We start from the raw sequence: 16026 nt of genomic DNA on the forward strand, positions 1-16026 counted from the left end.
CATTGATATTCTCCCCTTGCAGAATTAGTTATATACCAGGATCTCTTTTGTTATTGTATTTTCTGTTTAGCATCTTGGTCTTCTCCTCTTTCTTCTCGATTAAAAATTGCATGTATGTGAAGGTGTTTCTTGACATACTTTACTGCATTAACAGTTGCAATTTCTTTTTTTTTTATTCATGACCACTGTCTCAGACCCATACAACTGCTATATAGTTAACATTTGTTTTTATACGTGATTTCATTCTTAAAGTATATTTTTCAGGCACGTTACTAAACTCAGATACTGTAGAAGGCAAAGGGTGCTTAAGTAGTCAGTTTGCAGCACTTTGCTTCCAAATTCAGTGTAGTAAGGATGACATGTTTTATAGTACTAGAACTGCATTTGTCTTAGGGACTTGCTTTGCAGATGAGGTCTTTTTTAAAATGCTGAAGATTAGTCAATAAGTGATATTTTGCATCAAAAAATCTCCGTACAATATTTGCCTTCTCTTAACCCATACTGAAAATTCTGATCAATTCCACTGTTTGCTTTTCTGCATATCTTAGATTCCATGCAATACAGTCTGTCTTGCCATTGTCTGTTGAAGTGCAGGTTTGATCCAGCCAGTATAGAGCTAGCTCTGTAGGGGTGAGGAGGACTGTGCTGTGTATCATCCTTGATTGTTCCTTCAAGGAGCATTGCACTGTAAGTACATCAGAAATGACAAAATGATGAACTGCAACAGTATCTTTTTGTCAGTGTTCCACATAATGCCAATGCCATAAACTGTGTGAAATATTATGTTGGAATAAAATACAGTGCTCATATCTTAGAAAATCTTTAATTGCTTCTTAATCCAGAAACTTAGATATGCATAAAATATTTGTTTGTATAAGCTTTATGGGTAAGTATTCTTGAGACATTTAGCTTTAGCTAAAGAAATTGTCATTTGCCTAAGTAACATCATTCACTAGGGGTTCAGAAACAAGATACCCTGAGAGAACAAAACTTTTGTGCATTGTGAAAAGTTAAAAATGCTTGTGAGGTTGGAGGTTGTTTTGTGTTTGGTTGTCTGCATATGTTTGGTGATACAGGTATACATACGTTCATTTTATAAACCCTTATTAGCCTTTGGAAAATGATTTTGTTGTTTTGGAGTATACGCTTAGGGTGGCTGCAAGAGAAGAAAAAAGGGTCTAAAATAAAAGTAGTTTTACTGCACAGATAAATAGAAATGCATTTTGTTGTACTGTAGAATCAGGAAGGAATTATTTTTATCCCAATGTAGGTTAGGATTTAAATTTTGAAGAGAGAAAAACCCTGCTAGGAAGTTATTAAATATATGTAGCGTAGGCTTTGAAGTCTCTAGATCAAATATTTTGCATGATTACTTTGTAGCTTAATGGAGAATGGTGTACTTACTAACTAAACAAAACAAAAAATTCACCAGATTCTTTATCATTCACCAAATGGAGGCTGTTGATTTTGATTCATTTAAAGTATAAAATCTTTATTAATTGCAAACAGTGCAATTATTTATACTTCACAGTGCCTTCCCAGACCTTCCACCTTAGGTTCTGCTGCAAAAAGCACAGGTAAGCACAACCTAAGGAAGTGTATAAATACATATTTCAGTATATTAATGTTGTCCCTGTGAGATTTTTTTCTGTGCTTGTGTATTCAAAAGCAATCTGCTAATATCTTTCCCCAAATGTATTCTGCTATTCATGGTTTCATTCCAGTGGAAAGTCTGAAACAATTACTGACATTTCTGGGTAAATGTGTATCTTTATTTTTAAAAGATTAAGTGGATTGCTACAGTAATTTTTGAGTAAGTCAGTTTTACTATTTTTCCCTCAATAGCTGAGTTGTGACATATGAATATAAAATATTTTTTCAAGATACAGGAAATATTGGTCAGAACTTCAACAGCCTTCAAAAATGTTTATAATGTCAAAGGATGTTATACCCATTACTACTTATTCAAGCATACTGTGTGTTTCTCTTAATCCCAAAGCAAGTTTCAGGTATACACCATAAAATTAATCTAGTTTGCTTAATTTTACAGAGAGGAAACTTAGACTTGAACTTTGCAGAATAGTTGTAGAAAGCATGTATGCCAGTTAATAAATGTTAACAGTTGGCAAATATTTCTTTTTATAGCACTCTCCTTCCTTACCTTGCTATTTCAGCTGAACTGCTGTATATTTTTGCCAGTTTAAATGTTTTGTGTATGGCTTATTTCTAGATAGTTTAACGGGTGCAATTTTTCAGTTCTAAGTAGACAATGCTGAGGCAGTACCATCCGTTTTTTGTTCATCACTTAATACAATGTTTTGGTTTTATCAAGTCCTGCTTTTATCTGCATCAAAGAAAATTATTCAAAAATCCTGCCTTCATTTTCACACACAGTGCTGAAGATGCTGCAAGCACCAAATCATAGCTCATAAAATCAGGTCCTGAGATAGTTACTTCCAATAAAGAGGATTCCTTTGAGTGTATGGCCATGGTGAGCCGATGAGCATGGACCATAGAAGGGCTCCATGTAGAAGGTAAAATTGGCAAAACAATACCGATTTTAAATGTATCCCATACTTTATGGTGGTGTAGGGTATAATTTGCCTGTTTTAATCGCTTCTCATTCTTTAAAGTGCTGTTTGCCTGACCATAAATGTTCCATAATTTGTTATGTGATAATAATACAAACCATCTATCAATTTGCACTTTGCTAAATAGTCAAGCATAGATATGTCTTGCATTTTCACAACAAAATTAATAGTTGTACTTGAATTCCCTTGGCACACGTCATTTTCGGTTGCTGTTCAACGTGTCAGGATTGCATTTTTATATTTAACAACTAGGTTTGTGCTTAAGGGCTTTGTCATTGTTGGGTTCTTTCAGAGTTTTAAAATAAGGGTTATTTTTGCTCCAGTTTCAGTATATGTAGCTTAAACTGACGTTTAATTTCAAAGGCGAGGAATATAGCTTAAATGGTTCACATAGGAGATGATCGAAGATCTGCTTTGCTATCTTTGTTTTATTATTTTTTTTACGTTTGCTGATGGACCTATAGGCCTCTTCTTGCACTAAGAGTAGTTCTACTGTTCAGTTTGTCTCATTTCTTTCAGAAACATTAGGTTGAATCAGTCATAGAGCAGAACATTGTGATCCAATTCCTAGGTTGTTAGTTTTCCTTGAGCAGTTCGTGTGCTATAGCAAGGGGGGAAATGTAATACTAGGCAGAAGTAAGAGTAATTAATGTTTTAAACAGAATCTTGATTTCACTTTATAGTAACATTTACAGATCACCCTTCAGTATGTCTTCTGTGTAGGATATGCTTTTCTAGTTTTAAAAAAAGCAGTTATCTAGATTTATTTGTGTAAATCACCCGTTAGTGATCTTAATTGCTAGGTAGGCTGCACCTTTCATTAATTTTTTTTCCTGAAAAATAAGACTTGTCAGCTGTTAGGAAATCTTTATTTTTGTAAGCTGAAGGGTAGAACTGTTGAGTTTTCTTTGTGTACTAGCAGTTCATGAGCCAGAAGCTTAGGTCTTAACAGAATTCATAATGTAGATCTACATTGTCTGCTGGTAGTACCCTATAAAACTCTTTTGTGTTTATGCAACCTTTATCTTATATGCATGCAAGATGCATTTTTGTCCTGAGATAGTATTCTCTACAGAAACTACCCGTGTTTTAAAAAAAAAAGAAGACTGTCTTTTAAAGGCAACTGTGATGGGAAGTATCTTAGGGAGATGCAGCTTGGACGTGAGGTAAATCAAATGCTTTACAGTATGTTGTGTTGAGCTTGCAATATCGACATTGTATGTACTCATGAATGCCCATTAATTGTAATGTTTTTGTATGAGTTCTCAATAAATGTAAACTAATGAATTATATTAGTTGTCTTTCCATTTTTTTATACTCCACATTTTAATTAAGTGTTCGGTGACTCCTGCTTTTGTGAAATGAAGAAAAGTATTGAACTGTAGGAACCGAACATATTTATTAACCTTCCTATTACTTCAGCATACAAACAATTTGATACACTGTCACGTTCAAAGATAAACCATTATCTCTTGCATAAAATGTAAATCTAGGTTCTGGCCAAGAAATGTAATATTACATCAAAATCAAATGGCAGATTCTGCAAACGCATCACATCTCTTCATTCTGAGTTTCCAGTGCATGTATTAGCCTGTATTGAAGTTCACTTAATTACATCCCATACTGCAGAAATCACAGGTGTAATACATGTTTACTTCAGGAATGGGGGCGGATATGAATCACATATGTATCATATAGTTGTAAATAATGTAGTGAGATGATTCTAAATTATACAAGATGAGATGCAACACTGAAAATCCATCCACTATTATAATGCTAACATCTTCCATATGAATTATTCATATATGGTTCAGTATTTCAAGTTAGATGCTTGACAGTGTCTACTGTCTAATACACATAAATGTAAATGTTTGATTTCAAATAACTAGAACTTAGAACTGTGCGTATACTTTGTAGTTACATAAATATGTTTTCAAGCATTATTATAAACTTGATACAAATCTTGATGTAATTTTATTAACACAGAAGAAAAGGAAAATGTTGCATTCAACAAAGCCTAACTTAAACCACTAAATGACCTTTTGGCTTAATAGTTTAACCAAGAACATACTTGTTGCCCCACAAAGCTTCCAGGACCAGAGAAATAAACACCAACATTTTGTGGAGAATGAATGGATGAGTCTTTGGCTCTAGGAATACTGCTTGAATTTTGCTTTTTCTTCTCACTTTGGCCTAATTTCACCAAACACAATAAGGTTCTTAAGAGAGCAGGTGGCTTTCTAAGCAACTAATTCTACACTTGGATCACGTTTCATACTAATGTATATAGTTCATGATGGAAAGTTGCTGGAACCATATGCCAAACTTTGTATGAATAGCTTCACTGGTCTAATGGAAATTTTCTGGCACTTGAAGCACTGAGGTGGCATAAGCCACTTGTGCTGGTTACATGTGTAGATTAAGCCACTGTATCCTTAATAAAACCAGCTTGTTGCCAATTTTCAGTCTGAAACCAAGAGGGATTCAGGCAAGTTGAGTATCTTATTTGAGGAATGATAGACAACTTCTTGTTGGCCCCGCCACAGAAGGAAAAGATGAATGCAGTAAAATTTAGGGAAGGAAGGCTCCAGAAAAAGCATACTTTAATAGTCATCAGCTGAAGAGAAGAGAAGAGAGAAAAGCGTTAAGAGAAGATAGGCAGAATGTAATAAAAGTTGATGACTTATGCTAGCTCTTACTTTCAATGGTGAGAATGCATGTGCTAGCTGCTGTTCCTCTACTGTTTACTGCTTTACACATATATTCCCCTTCGTCTTCTGGGAAAGTTTCTGGTAAGTATAGGCAATATGTGTCTCCTCTCTCAATATATTGATAGTCCTCACAATCCTGTAGCATTTCCCCTTCAAACCACCATGTAACTTCTGGCTTTGGTTCTCCAGTTATTTGCACAGTAAACCTCACAGGTTCAGTATCCACAACAGACACATTTTTAAGAGGCTTCTTAAACCATGGAGCCCCTGAGCGCGCTTGCTGTTCTTCATCTTCATATACTGAGCCATTAACAATGCTGCCTTCTTCTTCTTCCTCTTCTTTTTTCTGCGTTTAAAACAGAAAGTGTGAAGGAATGTGCAGTGTTTACATATCAGATGGAGGATTCAGTACCTGTGCTTGCATTATAACTACCCTTCCAAAATCAGCAGACTTGGCCTATATTCCATTGCTAGAGTAGTTACACCGAATCCATTTTTGAGCGGTAAATCAGTAGATCCAATTGGAATTGGCCATCAGTCATGGGCAGGGATTATGAAGACCAGAAGTTTAACTACCAACAGTACCATTGTTGCTTCTGGGAATTGCTATTAATAACGTCTGGATAGTTGCACAATTTTCATATTTGAGTTAGGTTGTGCTATCCAAAGATTTGGCTAATTAGAATCAAATGTACAGTTATCTTTCTCTGTCAGAAGGACAGTATGCATAACACCTTTATTTGTGAAGCTACAAATTAGTCTGCACTCTTGCAGATTTGATTATTCAGAGATTTGATTAAGATGTTCTCTAGGAATCTCTAGGTCCTCCAGTGGGACTCTATAGTCAACTTCTCCAGTCACACTGGAGGACCGAGAGATTTCTACAGTGAACAACTCTATAGGTTCTCCAGTGTGTTCCTGTTAGGGTCAGTTTCCAGCAGAGGTTGTCCACAGCCCTACTGAAGGACCGAGAAATTCCTAAAGGTGTTTTCTCAGGTTAAAGCATAGCAATTTCTTTATTCTTGGTTTTTCATGCAGGTTCTGGGCCCCTAACCCCAGTGAATGTGAAGGGCTGATAATGACTAGGACTAATATAAAAGAAAAACAGCTTCAGAGTTCATTCAAAATCTAAAGATTAAATTACTCCTTCATTAAAATATACAGCTACTATTAAATTGATCTTATTTCTTGCTCTAATGAACAGCAATTAGATGTGAGGGGCCATGTATGTAGCCAGTTAAGTACCAGTTAAGTAGCAACTTGGAGATAACATTTACATTTATTGGTCATTTCAATAAAAATTATTCAGGAAAGCAAGACCGTGGCTACCTCAATTTGCATAGGATTTAATTGACTTCCATGTAACCTGTTGTCTAGGAAAAACCTAGGAAATTTGTGGGACCATCAATAGACTTGATATACAGAGTGTTAAGATCTAGTCTTGTGCAGTAGACTGGTCAAGTAATGGGTTCAAACTTCTATCCTGACAGGAAGGAAGGTGGCATTGGACCACATCATCTTTCAGGGTTGACAAAAAGAAAAGATAGGCGGATGCAATAAAGATAAAAAATTTGGCCACATAAAGTTGTGCCTCCTAAGTACCGGTATTTCTTAATGGAATCCTAGTATGTGTTAACTCTTCCCATTCATAATACTAGGAAAAAACTCAATGCTCTTTAAAAAGGCCATTAGCTTTTGATACCTTTTGCAATGCTGCATCAATTTCCTTTTGCTCAAATTGCATGCGTAGCATTTTTTGCTCTTCAATCCTCCTTTGTTCTTCCTCTTCCCTTGCCTTTGCCATTTGTTCAAACCTAGCTTTCATGTCAACCTTATGAGTAAATGGAGCTTCAGATTTTGCAGCGGGCTTCACATCTACTTCACCTTCCTACAAGAAATTTTTAAGAATGGGAGGGAGAGAGAAAAAGAAATAAAAGTATGTCAAGTAATGAGGCAACCTTTTAATTATTCTTTAGAGCTACAGTAGAGTCTCACTTATCCAACATAAACGGGCCGGCAGAATGTTGGATAAGCAAATATGTTGGATAATAAGGAGGGATTAAGGAAAAGCCTATTAATCAAATTAGGTTATGATTTTACAAATTAAGCACCAAAACATGTTATACAACAAATTTGACAGAAAAAGTAGTTCAATACGCAGTAATGCTATGTAGTAATTACTGTATTTATAAATTTAGCACCAAAATATCACAATGTATTGAAAACATTGACTACAAAAATGCGTTGGATAATCCAGAACGTTAGATAAGCGATTGTTGGATAAGTGAGACTCTACTGTACTTGAAGTTGGCAGCTAAAAGTAATTATAAAAATGAATTTGTTGACTGCAGCAAAAAGAGCAAAAAGTTTGTCATGATTGTCACAATATTGCCCTTCTAGAATCCATTCATTTAGCAAAGATGCCAATAGGCACCATTTAGTGGTAAGAAGTTAGCTTTCTATTAAAAAAATTATCAAAATAAGACTACAACAAGTGAGAAGCTGACATAAGTGAAAAGATAAAGCTGCAATTATAAATGACTACCAGCTGTCTAGTCTTTAAAGGGGATTGAATTGCAGCAGCTGACAAGTTCATATAGCAGAGAAGAACGTCCCTTGACTTGCCCTGTCCTCTAGCATTACTAAAGTGCTAGCAAAATAATTACAGGATTTCCCCTTTACGGACAGGTAGCAAAGTAGTCAAAAGTCAAGGAAATACATGTACGGAACTGTACGGAAGGCAGTCAGTTCTAAAGCAGTTAGATCAATCATATGAAAAGGATGCCTCATTATTCATGAGGCATCCTTTCATATGACTGATTTTGTAAAATATTCAAAATCATAAACATAATATTAAAACGTCCTGAATATGATGTCATTTTATCATCTGCATGTCTTCATACAACTCAGTGATCTGTGAGTTCGAGCAAGTTTCAATTGATGTGAAGACAATATTGACGAGGGTCACAAATTGTAGCTTGGTACCCAGAAATACGCTAACAAAAGCAAAGCAAAAGGGGGCAAATAAAGCATGAGTTTAAGCACAAATAGGGCCAGAACCATGTATGATAGATATATATGATTAATCACCATAGTAATCTCAACCCAATTTCCAATTAGGGAAAGCTGCAGCTGAGATCTGTTCTGTTGGCTTAAGCAGCAGCTGTCATTTCTAACTCTATGGGTGACTTCTGGTGTGACAAGCAGAGCAAGACCCAACACAATTCCGTCCTAAACCAGAGATATTTGGCACAAGTAGGGGTGGAAATATCAATCAGCTGCTTCTTGACCAAGAGGGGGACAGATCTCCATTAATGACATTAGTGCTATGTGAGAATTGGGAGACTTCCATTGCCCGTACATAACCCTATACTAGTGGCAGTGGAGGAGCAATTTTTTGTGTCAGAAGCGACTTGAGAAACTGCAAGTCGCTTCTGGTGTGAGAGAATTGGTCATCTGCAAGGACGTTGCCCAGGGGACGCCTGGATGTTTTTCCTATCCTTGTGGGAGGCTTCTCTCATGTCCCCGCATAGAGCTGGAGCTGATAGAGGGAGCTCATCCGCGCTCTCCCCAGGTTGGATTTGAACCTGCCAGCTTTCAGGTCAGCAAACCAACCTTCAAGTCACAAGGCTTTAACCCACTATGCCACTGGGGGCTCCTGGAGGATGATCACAATCACAAGTGATTGGATGATCACAATCACAAGTGATCATCAAGACTTCCATTTTTACAAAAGGAAAGCAAAGTTCTAAAATGAAAAAAAAGTTCTATCATTCATTGTTGCTAAAAGATTGCTTATAATGCAGTTTTCATCTTGGTGAAATGTTCTGTGCAGTTTCCAAAACAGATATGTTCAATTAATAGTCTGTGTCAGGAGATGTTCATTGAAACAACTGCCTTGACATACATACATACATATATACATATATTCCAGTGTTTGTTGTTTTAAAGCACCTAATAAAATATTTAATTTTTTTAAAAAAAACTTTACATCGTTTTTTGACTCACACTCATGTCAGTCTACAAAAGCTGACCTGTGGAAATCAGGGCAATAGAAAATGACATTTTGGTTATTTGAATGAACATAAACACTCTAGAATCATAGAGTTGGAAGAGATTGAATTTTTGCAGTCGTCATACTTTTCCCATGGGTCAACTGCATCCTGTAGTTACATCTAAACCTGTTAATCATAAGTGATATTTCAAAGCCCTGTAATCACTACACTTTATTATCACAATTCTATTGGATAAAATTGTGAAGTAATTAATCATGTAGAAAAATTAATTTATACCAACTGCTTCGGTGCTATCTCTATCAAGTGCTGGCTATACATGCATTTATATATAGTAGTAAATAATAATCACAACATTTTAAATACTTTAAGAATAACATTTGCAATTTGATGCCTGTGCTAGCCATCATATCGCTGAAAAATTAACTGCATTTATTTCTTTCGAGACATTAAAAAAAATCAGTGTACCTCCTGAAATTTCTCTGCTTCCCTTTCTTTTATTTCCTGATCCGTAGCTCTCCTCCTTGCTCTCTCTTCTTCAATCTTTTTCTGTATTTCTTCTTCAGACAACTGCCCAATTTTTTCAAACTTTTTCTTCAGATTCTTGGCTTGAATTGAGCCACTTCTTTTCAATCGTATTAGCTCCTCATATTCTCTGCTAAGTTCAAAGGTTTCACACTCCTCTTCCTCCTGATAAAAAAAAATAAGGATAACTACCTGCTTTTGAGCACCTTTCCTTATTAAGAAATTATCAATGATGCTAAGCTCCATTCATTTTAATATGGTCAGTCATTGACATGGATTTACAACATCTTGGTCGCTGTTTATTTCATCTTTCATCCACTCCTACCTGTGGCTTTATTCCTGAATGGCCCTTGTGAACAAAAATATGGGACTCCAATCAAGCAGAGCTTCCCACTGGACAATGGCAGAGTGTAATTGTTAATTATTCCAACTGCCGCCCCCAGGATCCCTTTTAGTGTTGCTTCCAAATAGTCATGGGCTATCACAAAAGGCTGTAGTGTAAAACAAGGAACCAGAAAAAGTCACATTGTCCCCCTTCATTAAACAAAAGTAGAGCCACAGTGGCGCAATGGGTTAAACCCTTGTGCTGGCTGGACTGCTGACCTGAAGGCTGGGTTGCTGACCTGAAGGTTGCCAGTTCAAATCTGTGAGATGGGGTGAGCTCTCATCGGTCAGCTCTAGCTTGTGGGGACATGAGAGAAGCTTCCCAGGTGTCCCCTGGGTAACGTCTCTATAGACAGCCAATTCTCTCACACCAGAAGTATTCTAACTGATTTGTTCACGGGAATCTAGGGTTTATTGCCAAAATCAAATTGGATGTTCATGATGTTGCAGATTCTGACTTCTAAGCATCTAGCTCAGGGGTCCCCAAACTACAGCCCACGGGCCATATGCGGCCCATCGGAGCCATTTATCCAGCCCTGCCGTGCACATTTCTCTCCTCCCTTTATCACCTTTATTACGGTATTATTATTATTATTATTGGATGGCTATCTGTCAGGGGTGCTTTGATTATGGTGTGGTGCACAAGAGCAGAAGGGAGTTGGAGTAGATGGCCCAAGGGGTCTCTTCCAACCCTCATTATTATTTTTTATGATGATGATGGTTATTATTATTATTATTATTATTATTATTATTATTATTAACATTGAGGGTGTATTTGTTCTCTTTTTGTTTGTTTTTTACTTCAAAATAAGATATGTGCAGTGTGCATAGGAATTTGTTCATAGTTTTTTTTAAAAAATTATAATCTGGCCCTCCAATGGTCTGAGGGACCGTGAACTGGCCCCTATTTAAAAAGTTTGGGGACCCCTGATCTAGCTGGATCCTGACCCAAACCAGTAATTTTCAGATTATGAACATCCTTCTCACTCAAAATTGGGGGGAGGGGGGGATTAAGTAATAGCCAAACCTCTCCCATTTCTTGTCTCAGCTGTTCAAATTCTTGCTTTTCCATTTCCATTTTTTGTCTGCGTTCTTCCTCTGTACGCCTCTTTTCTTCTTCCATTTTTTGTCTCAGTAGTTCCTCAAAGTTGATTTCCAGTTTTCCAGGTGTGAGAGATTCTTGTGATACCGTTTTTGACATCGGCGAAAGCTCATCTTCTAGGCCCTGTTAGAAATAATTTATTGTCTCAGTAGTTATAACTTCAACACAAGTCATCAGCCATCATTAAATGAGAATTCCCTGAAAATTTATATTTGCCCACAATGAAGCCCTGTACCTCTGCTTTTTATTCTACTCTTTCCCCAGATGTAAATAATCAACTGGAAAGCTGTGTTTCGTTAGACAGGTCATTTAAACCAAAGAAATCTTCAGATGCACGTTTGTAGCTTTGTCATGATGGAGCTAGGGCCTTGACTTTTTTCATATCCTTAACCTTTGGTTGTTACTATGTTGCAACATTTTTAATTATTTGAACTGTAAATAGTTTTGCATAGCTTTACTTAGCAAAAAAGCAACTCAGAAATATTTGTATTAATCTGATATAATAATGGGAATGCATATTGCTTGTCTGTCAGAGGCATTTAGCACCAAGTATGAGAAACCTATATGGCTGGACATGAGCACTTCAGAGATGGAGAACTATATGGTGGCGGGATGCAAGACCTGGACCATAAGGAAGGTGGAGCGAAGGAAGATGGACACTTTTGAACTGAGAGTGCCTTGGACCGTAAGAAGATCAAACCAGTCCATTCTCCAGGAAATAATGCCCAACTGCTCACTGTAGGGAAGGATATTAGAGGCAAAGATGAAGTACTTTGGCCACATAATGAGAAGGCAGGAAAGCTTGGAGAAGAGAATGATGCTGGGGGAAATGGAAGGAAAAAGGAAGAGGGGCCAACCAAGGGCAAGATGGATGGATGGTATCCTTGAAGTGAGTGGCTTGACCTTGAAGGAGCTGGGGGTGGCGACAGCCGATAGGGAGCTCTGGCCTGGGCTGGTCCATGAGGTCACAAAGAGTTGGAGGCGACTGAAGGAACAACAAAAATTGTGTGTGTGTGGGGAGGGGGGGGGGACTGGTTAATTACACTTTCAGTACCATCTTCACCCAACATGTGCCAGGACATTTCTTTCTAGGATTAAGGCCGGAAGACTTGATTTCTCTGCAAAGCTACTTCTCACCTAGAATAGCTTTTAACTTGCAAGTGCACTACCAAACTAACTGTTAAGCATCTGTGGGACCTCATCATTCTTCTGCATATTCAGAGAAAAGCAGTAATGCCGACTGGTAAATGGGGAGTGGGGAAGAACATGGACAGTAAGCCTGAGCAGTCATCAGGAAAAAAATAAATCCCCCCCCCCCCAAAAAAAAAAAGAACAAGGCAGGAGAAGAGATCAGTGGGAAAGCAAGGGGCATTGTTTTTTAGGGTCATGGGTGCATTATGCAAAGTTGCTACAAATAAACAAGTTATCCCACACTTCAAAGCAAATCCATTATTTCCTGCTACTCTCAATTGAAGAGCCAACACAGTATGTGACCGGTTCCCCTTAGGGTTGCCATAAGCCGAAAACAATCTGAAGGCACACAATAGCTACAGTTCAGTGTTTCAGCAGATCTGAGCACATTTATTTTTCTTTATACAGTAGAGTCTCACTTATCCAACACTCGCTTATCCAACGTTCTGGATTATCCAACACATTTTTGGAGTCAATGTTTTCAATATATCGTGATATTTTGGTGCTAAATTCATAAATACAGTAATTACTACATAGCATTACTGCGTATTGAACTACTTTTTCTGCCAAATTTGTTGTCTAACATGATGTTTTGGTGGTTAATTTGTAAAATCATAACCTAATTTGATTTTTAATAGGCTCTTCCTTAATGCCTCCTTCTTATCCAACATATTCGCTTATCCAACATTCTGCCGGCCCGTTTATGTTGGATAAGTGAGACTCTACTGTATTTACAAATTTGTCCCTGACTGCTTTTGTTTTCCATATAGAGAAGGAATGGCCAAAGCAGAACCTTTCAGATGTTGTACTGCAGCTCCTAGCATTGCTTATCACTGGTTATTATACTGTTCTGCTGGGAACTTGTAGTTCATTCATCCTTGATATATAGCCTGGTCCAGGGATGTAAAAAAACAGACGTCAAAGTAATTGCATTACCATGCTTTTTCTGGCTTCAGCAAATGCCCTTTTCTCCTCTTCTATGCGCCTTCTGGCTTCCTCTTCTGTTCTCCTTTTTTCTTCTTCTTGCCTCTGTCTTTCTAATTCCTCAAAGGTAAGTATCAGTTTTGCAGGATGGAATTCCTTGACAGAATGTTCACTTTCACTGTCATCTTCATCATTTACCTTTTGGGGAAAACAAATTTGGATTAACACAAAGTGAAGATGACTAAATAGAGGCTGCTATATCTTGGATATATCATGGACAACATGACTGAGTGGAAAAGACAATGTTTGGTGAAGTGGAAGGCAGGTGGATTTATTCAATCAAGGAAGCCATGGTGCTGAGTCTGCAAGATCTAAGCAGGGTACTTGTCATAAGTCAAAGATATCTTGATGACAACAGCAGCAGCAACAAAGGCAAAATTTATTGATTGCTGAATACCAAAGATTATTGTCCGGGGGAGAGAGTTCCACTGCTGAACAGCTCTCACAATCAGGAAGAACTTCCTCACTGTGAGAGCTGTTCAGCAGTGGAACTCTCTCCCCCAGACAGTGGTGGAGGCTCCTTCTTTGGAGGCTTTTAAGCAGAGGCTGGATGGCCACCTGTCGGGGGTGCTTTTAATGAGATTTTCCTGCTTCTTGCGGGGGTTGGACTGGATGGCCCGTGAGGTCTCTTCCAACTCTACGATTCTATGATTATGGTTAAAACAGATATATGTCTCTCTGTCTAGTATGTACAGCAAAGTAACATAATAAATTTTTTCAGGATAACAATGTGAATGAAAACTTTTCATCCTCTGAAACAGGTGAGGGAGCATAGACCATGTATTGCAAGTAGCTTCTGGGACTTCCCTATTTTTTAAAAGCCTCAAAAAGCCTCTACCTCCTTTTAGGATAGTGGTTCTCAACTCTACCTCCTTTTAGGACAGTGGTTTTCAACCTGTGGGCCGCAGCCCAGCAGTGGACCACGAGAACGAAAACCCAGTCTGCAAACCTCCTTCCTCTTTATTTTAAATTTTTTCCGCTCCTTTCTGCAGAGCTGACCATTGCATTGGATAGACCACATCAGCTCTAGATTATTAAATATTTTTTCTGTGAGCAAGCAGATGGCGACTACTAGATGGCACATGTTCTATATCAGAAACCAGAGCTGATGTGGTCTATCCAATGCAATTTTTTGAATCAGCACCCCAAATAACCAAACTGAATCTAAAGTTGACCAAAACCTGATTCGTAACCCTTTTCGTACTAATGTTGGAGAGTGGTCCCTGGTCAAGTGGGCCCTGGTCAAATTTATTTATTTATTTATTTTTGATATTTCTATCCCACCTTTCTCAACCCCAAAAGGGACTCAAGGCGGCTTTACATAAAAGGCAGCTATTTGATGCCTTAAAGTGATCCCTGTTCAAGTAAGCCCTGATCAAGGGGGCCCTGGTCAAAAAAGCTTAGGAACCACTGTTTTAGGAGAAGGGGGGGGGGGAAGGCTGCCATGTTTGGGGAGATGATAATATAATAATAATAATAAAACTTTATTTATACCCCGCCACCATCTCCCCAACGGGGAGATCTTTCCTAGCTGTGCTAAATCCTCAGAAAATCTTTGTTCAAAACTGCAAGTAACTTTTATTTGACTTCCTGGTTTGGAAAAGAGCTCACTTGGTCCCAAGGCAACTGGTGGTGGTGATTAGGAATCTAGCATGTTTCCCCTCATCCCTCCAGGGCACTTCACAAAAAAGTGTTTAAAAAAACAAGAGCAGGGGTGGGGGTACAGTGGGCAATTCTTCAGGCCCACTGAGCGATTGGGGGTCATCCTGGACTCAGTGCTGAACCTGGAGACTAAGGTATCGGTGGTGGCCGGGAGGGCCTTTGCACAAAAACTTGTGCACCAACTGGCCACGCCTTAGTGTACACGCCTTAATTACATCTCATATCGATTACTGTAATGTGCTCTACATGGGTCTGCGTCTGAAGAGTGCTCAGAAACTTCAACTGGTCCAAAGAGCTGTAGTCAGGTTGCACACTGGGGCTGGCTATAGGGAGTGGCCAACCCCCCTGTTGCAGCAGCTCCACTGGTTGCTAGTCTGTTACTGGGCACAATTCAAAGTGATGGTTATTACCTTTAAAGCCCTAGATGGTTCAGGTCCAGGCTATTTAGCCATCACATCCCCTTGTACAAACCTGCCCGGGCCCTGAGATCTTCAGGATAGGCCCTTCTCTAAGTCCCACCTCTGTCTCAAGCTTGGTTGTGGGAACGAGAGAGCAGGCCTTCTCAGTGGCTACTGCACAACTCTGGAACTCCCTGCCCAGGGAAGCCAGAATGGCCACTTCTCTGTTGTCCTTCCGGTAGCAGGCGAAAATCTTTTTATTCGGCAGGCTTTTAAAGATAGAGGTGTTTAAGACCATCAAGGGCTGCTGTGATTTTGTGATGTGAGTTTATTTGCTTTTATGGTTTTAACCTGGATTGTTTTAATACTAATGTTTAATACTGTTTTAATATTTGTATATTTTGAGTTGTATTGAAATATTTTTAGTTGTGAGCTGCTTTGAGTCTCTATATGGAGAGAAAAAGT

General features: G+C 38.2%; 1 protein-coding gene across 11 annotated transcripts in view; it reads right to left on the reverse strand.

Moving 5' to 3' along the window:
- Positions 1 to 3971: 3971 nt before the first annotated feature.
- Positions 3972 to 16026, reverse strand: part of nexn (nexilin F-actin binding protein) — a 52510-nt gene continuing 40455 nt past the window's right edge. For 9 of the 11 annotated variants that reach the window (XM_008114122.3, XM_008114128.3, XM_008114121.3 and 6 more), the window contains 6 exons: positions 13454 to 13639; positions 11252 to 11449; positions 9784 to 10005; positions 7005 to 7190; positions 5291 to 5648; positions 3972 to 5208 (listed from right to left, as the gene is read on the reverse strand). In XM_008114122.3, coding sequence (XP_008112329.2) covers positions 5195 to 5208; positions 5291 to 5648; positions 7005 to 7190; positions 9784 to 10005; positions 11252 to 11449; positions 13454 to 13639 — 1164 coding nt within the window. In that variant the 3' untranslated portion in view covers positions 3972 to 5194. Of the gene's footprint in view, positions 5649 to 7004; positions 7191 to 9783; positions 10006 to 11251; positions 11450 to 13453; positions 13640 to 16026 lie in introns of all 11 variants that reach the window. The other 2 variants (XM_008114125.3, XM_008114129.3) reach the window with 1 other exon arrangement.

The sequence above is a fragment of the Anolis carolinensis genome, chromosome 4 (assembly GCF_035594765.1).
Source record: "Anolis carolinensis isolate JA03-04 chromosome 4, rAnoCar3.1.pri, whole genome shotgun sequence".
In the NCBI taxonomy this organism is placed as follows: domain Eukaryota; kingdom Metazoa; phylum Chordata; class Lepidosauria; order Squamata; family Dactyloidae; genus Anolis; species Anolis carolinensis.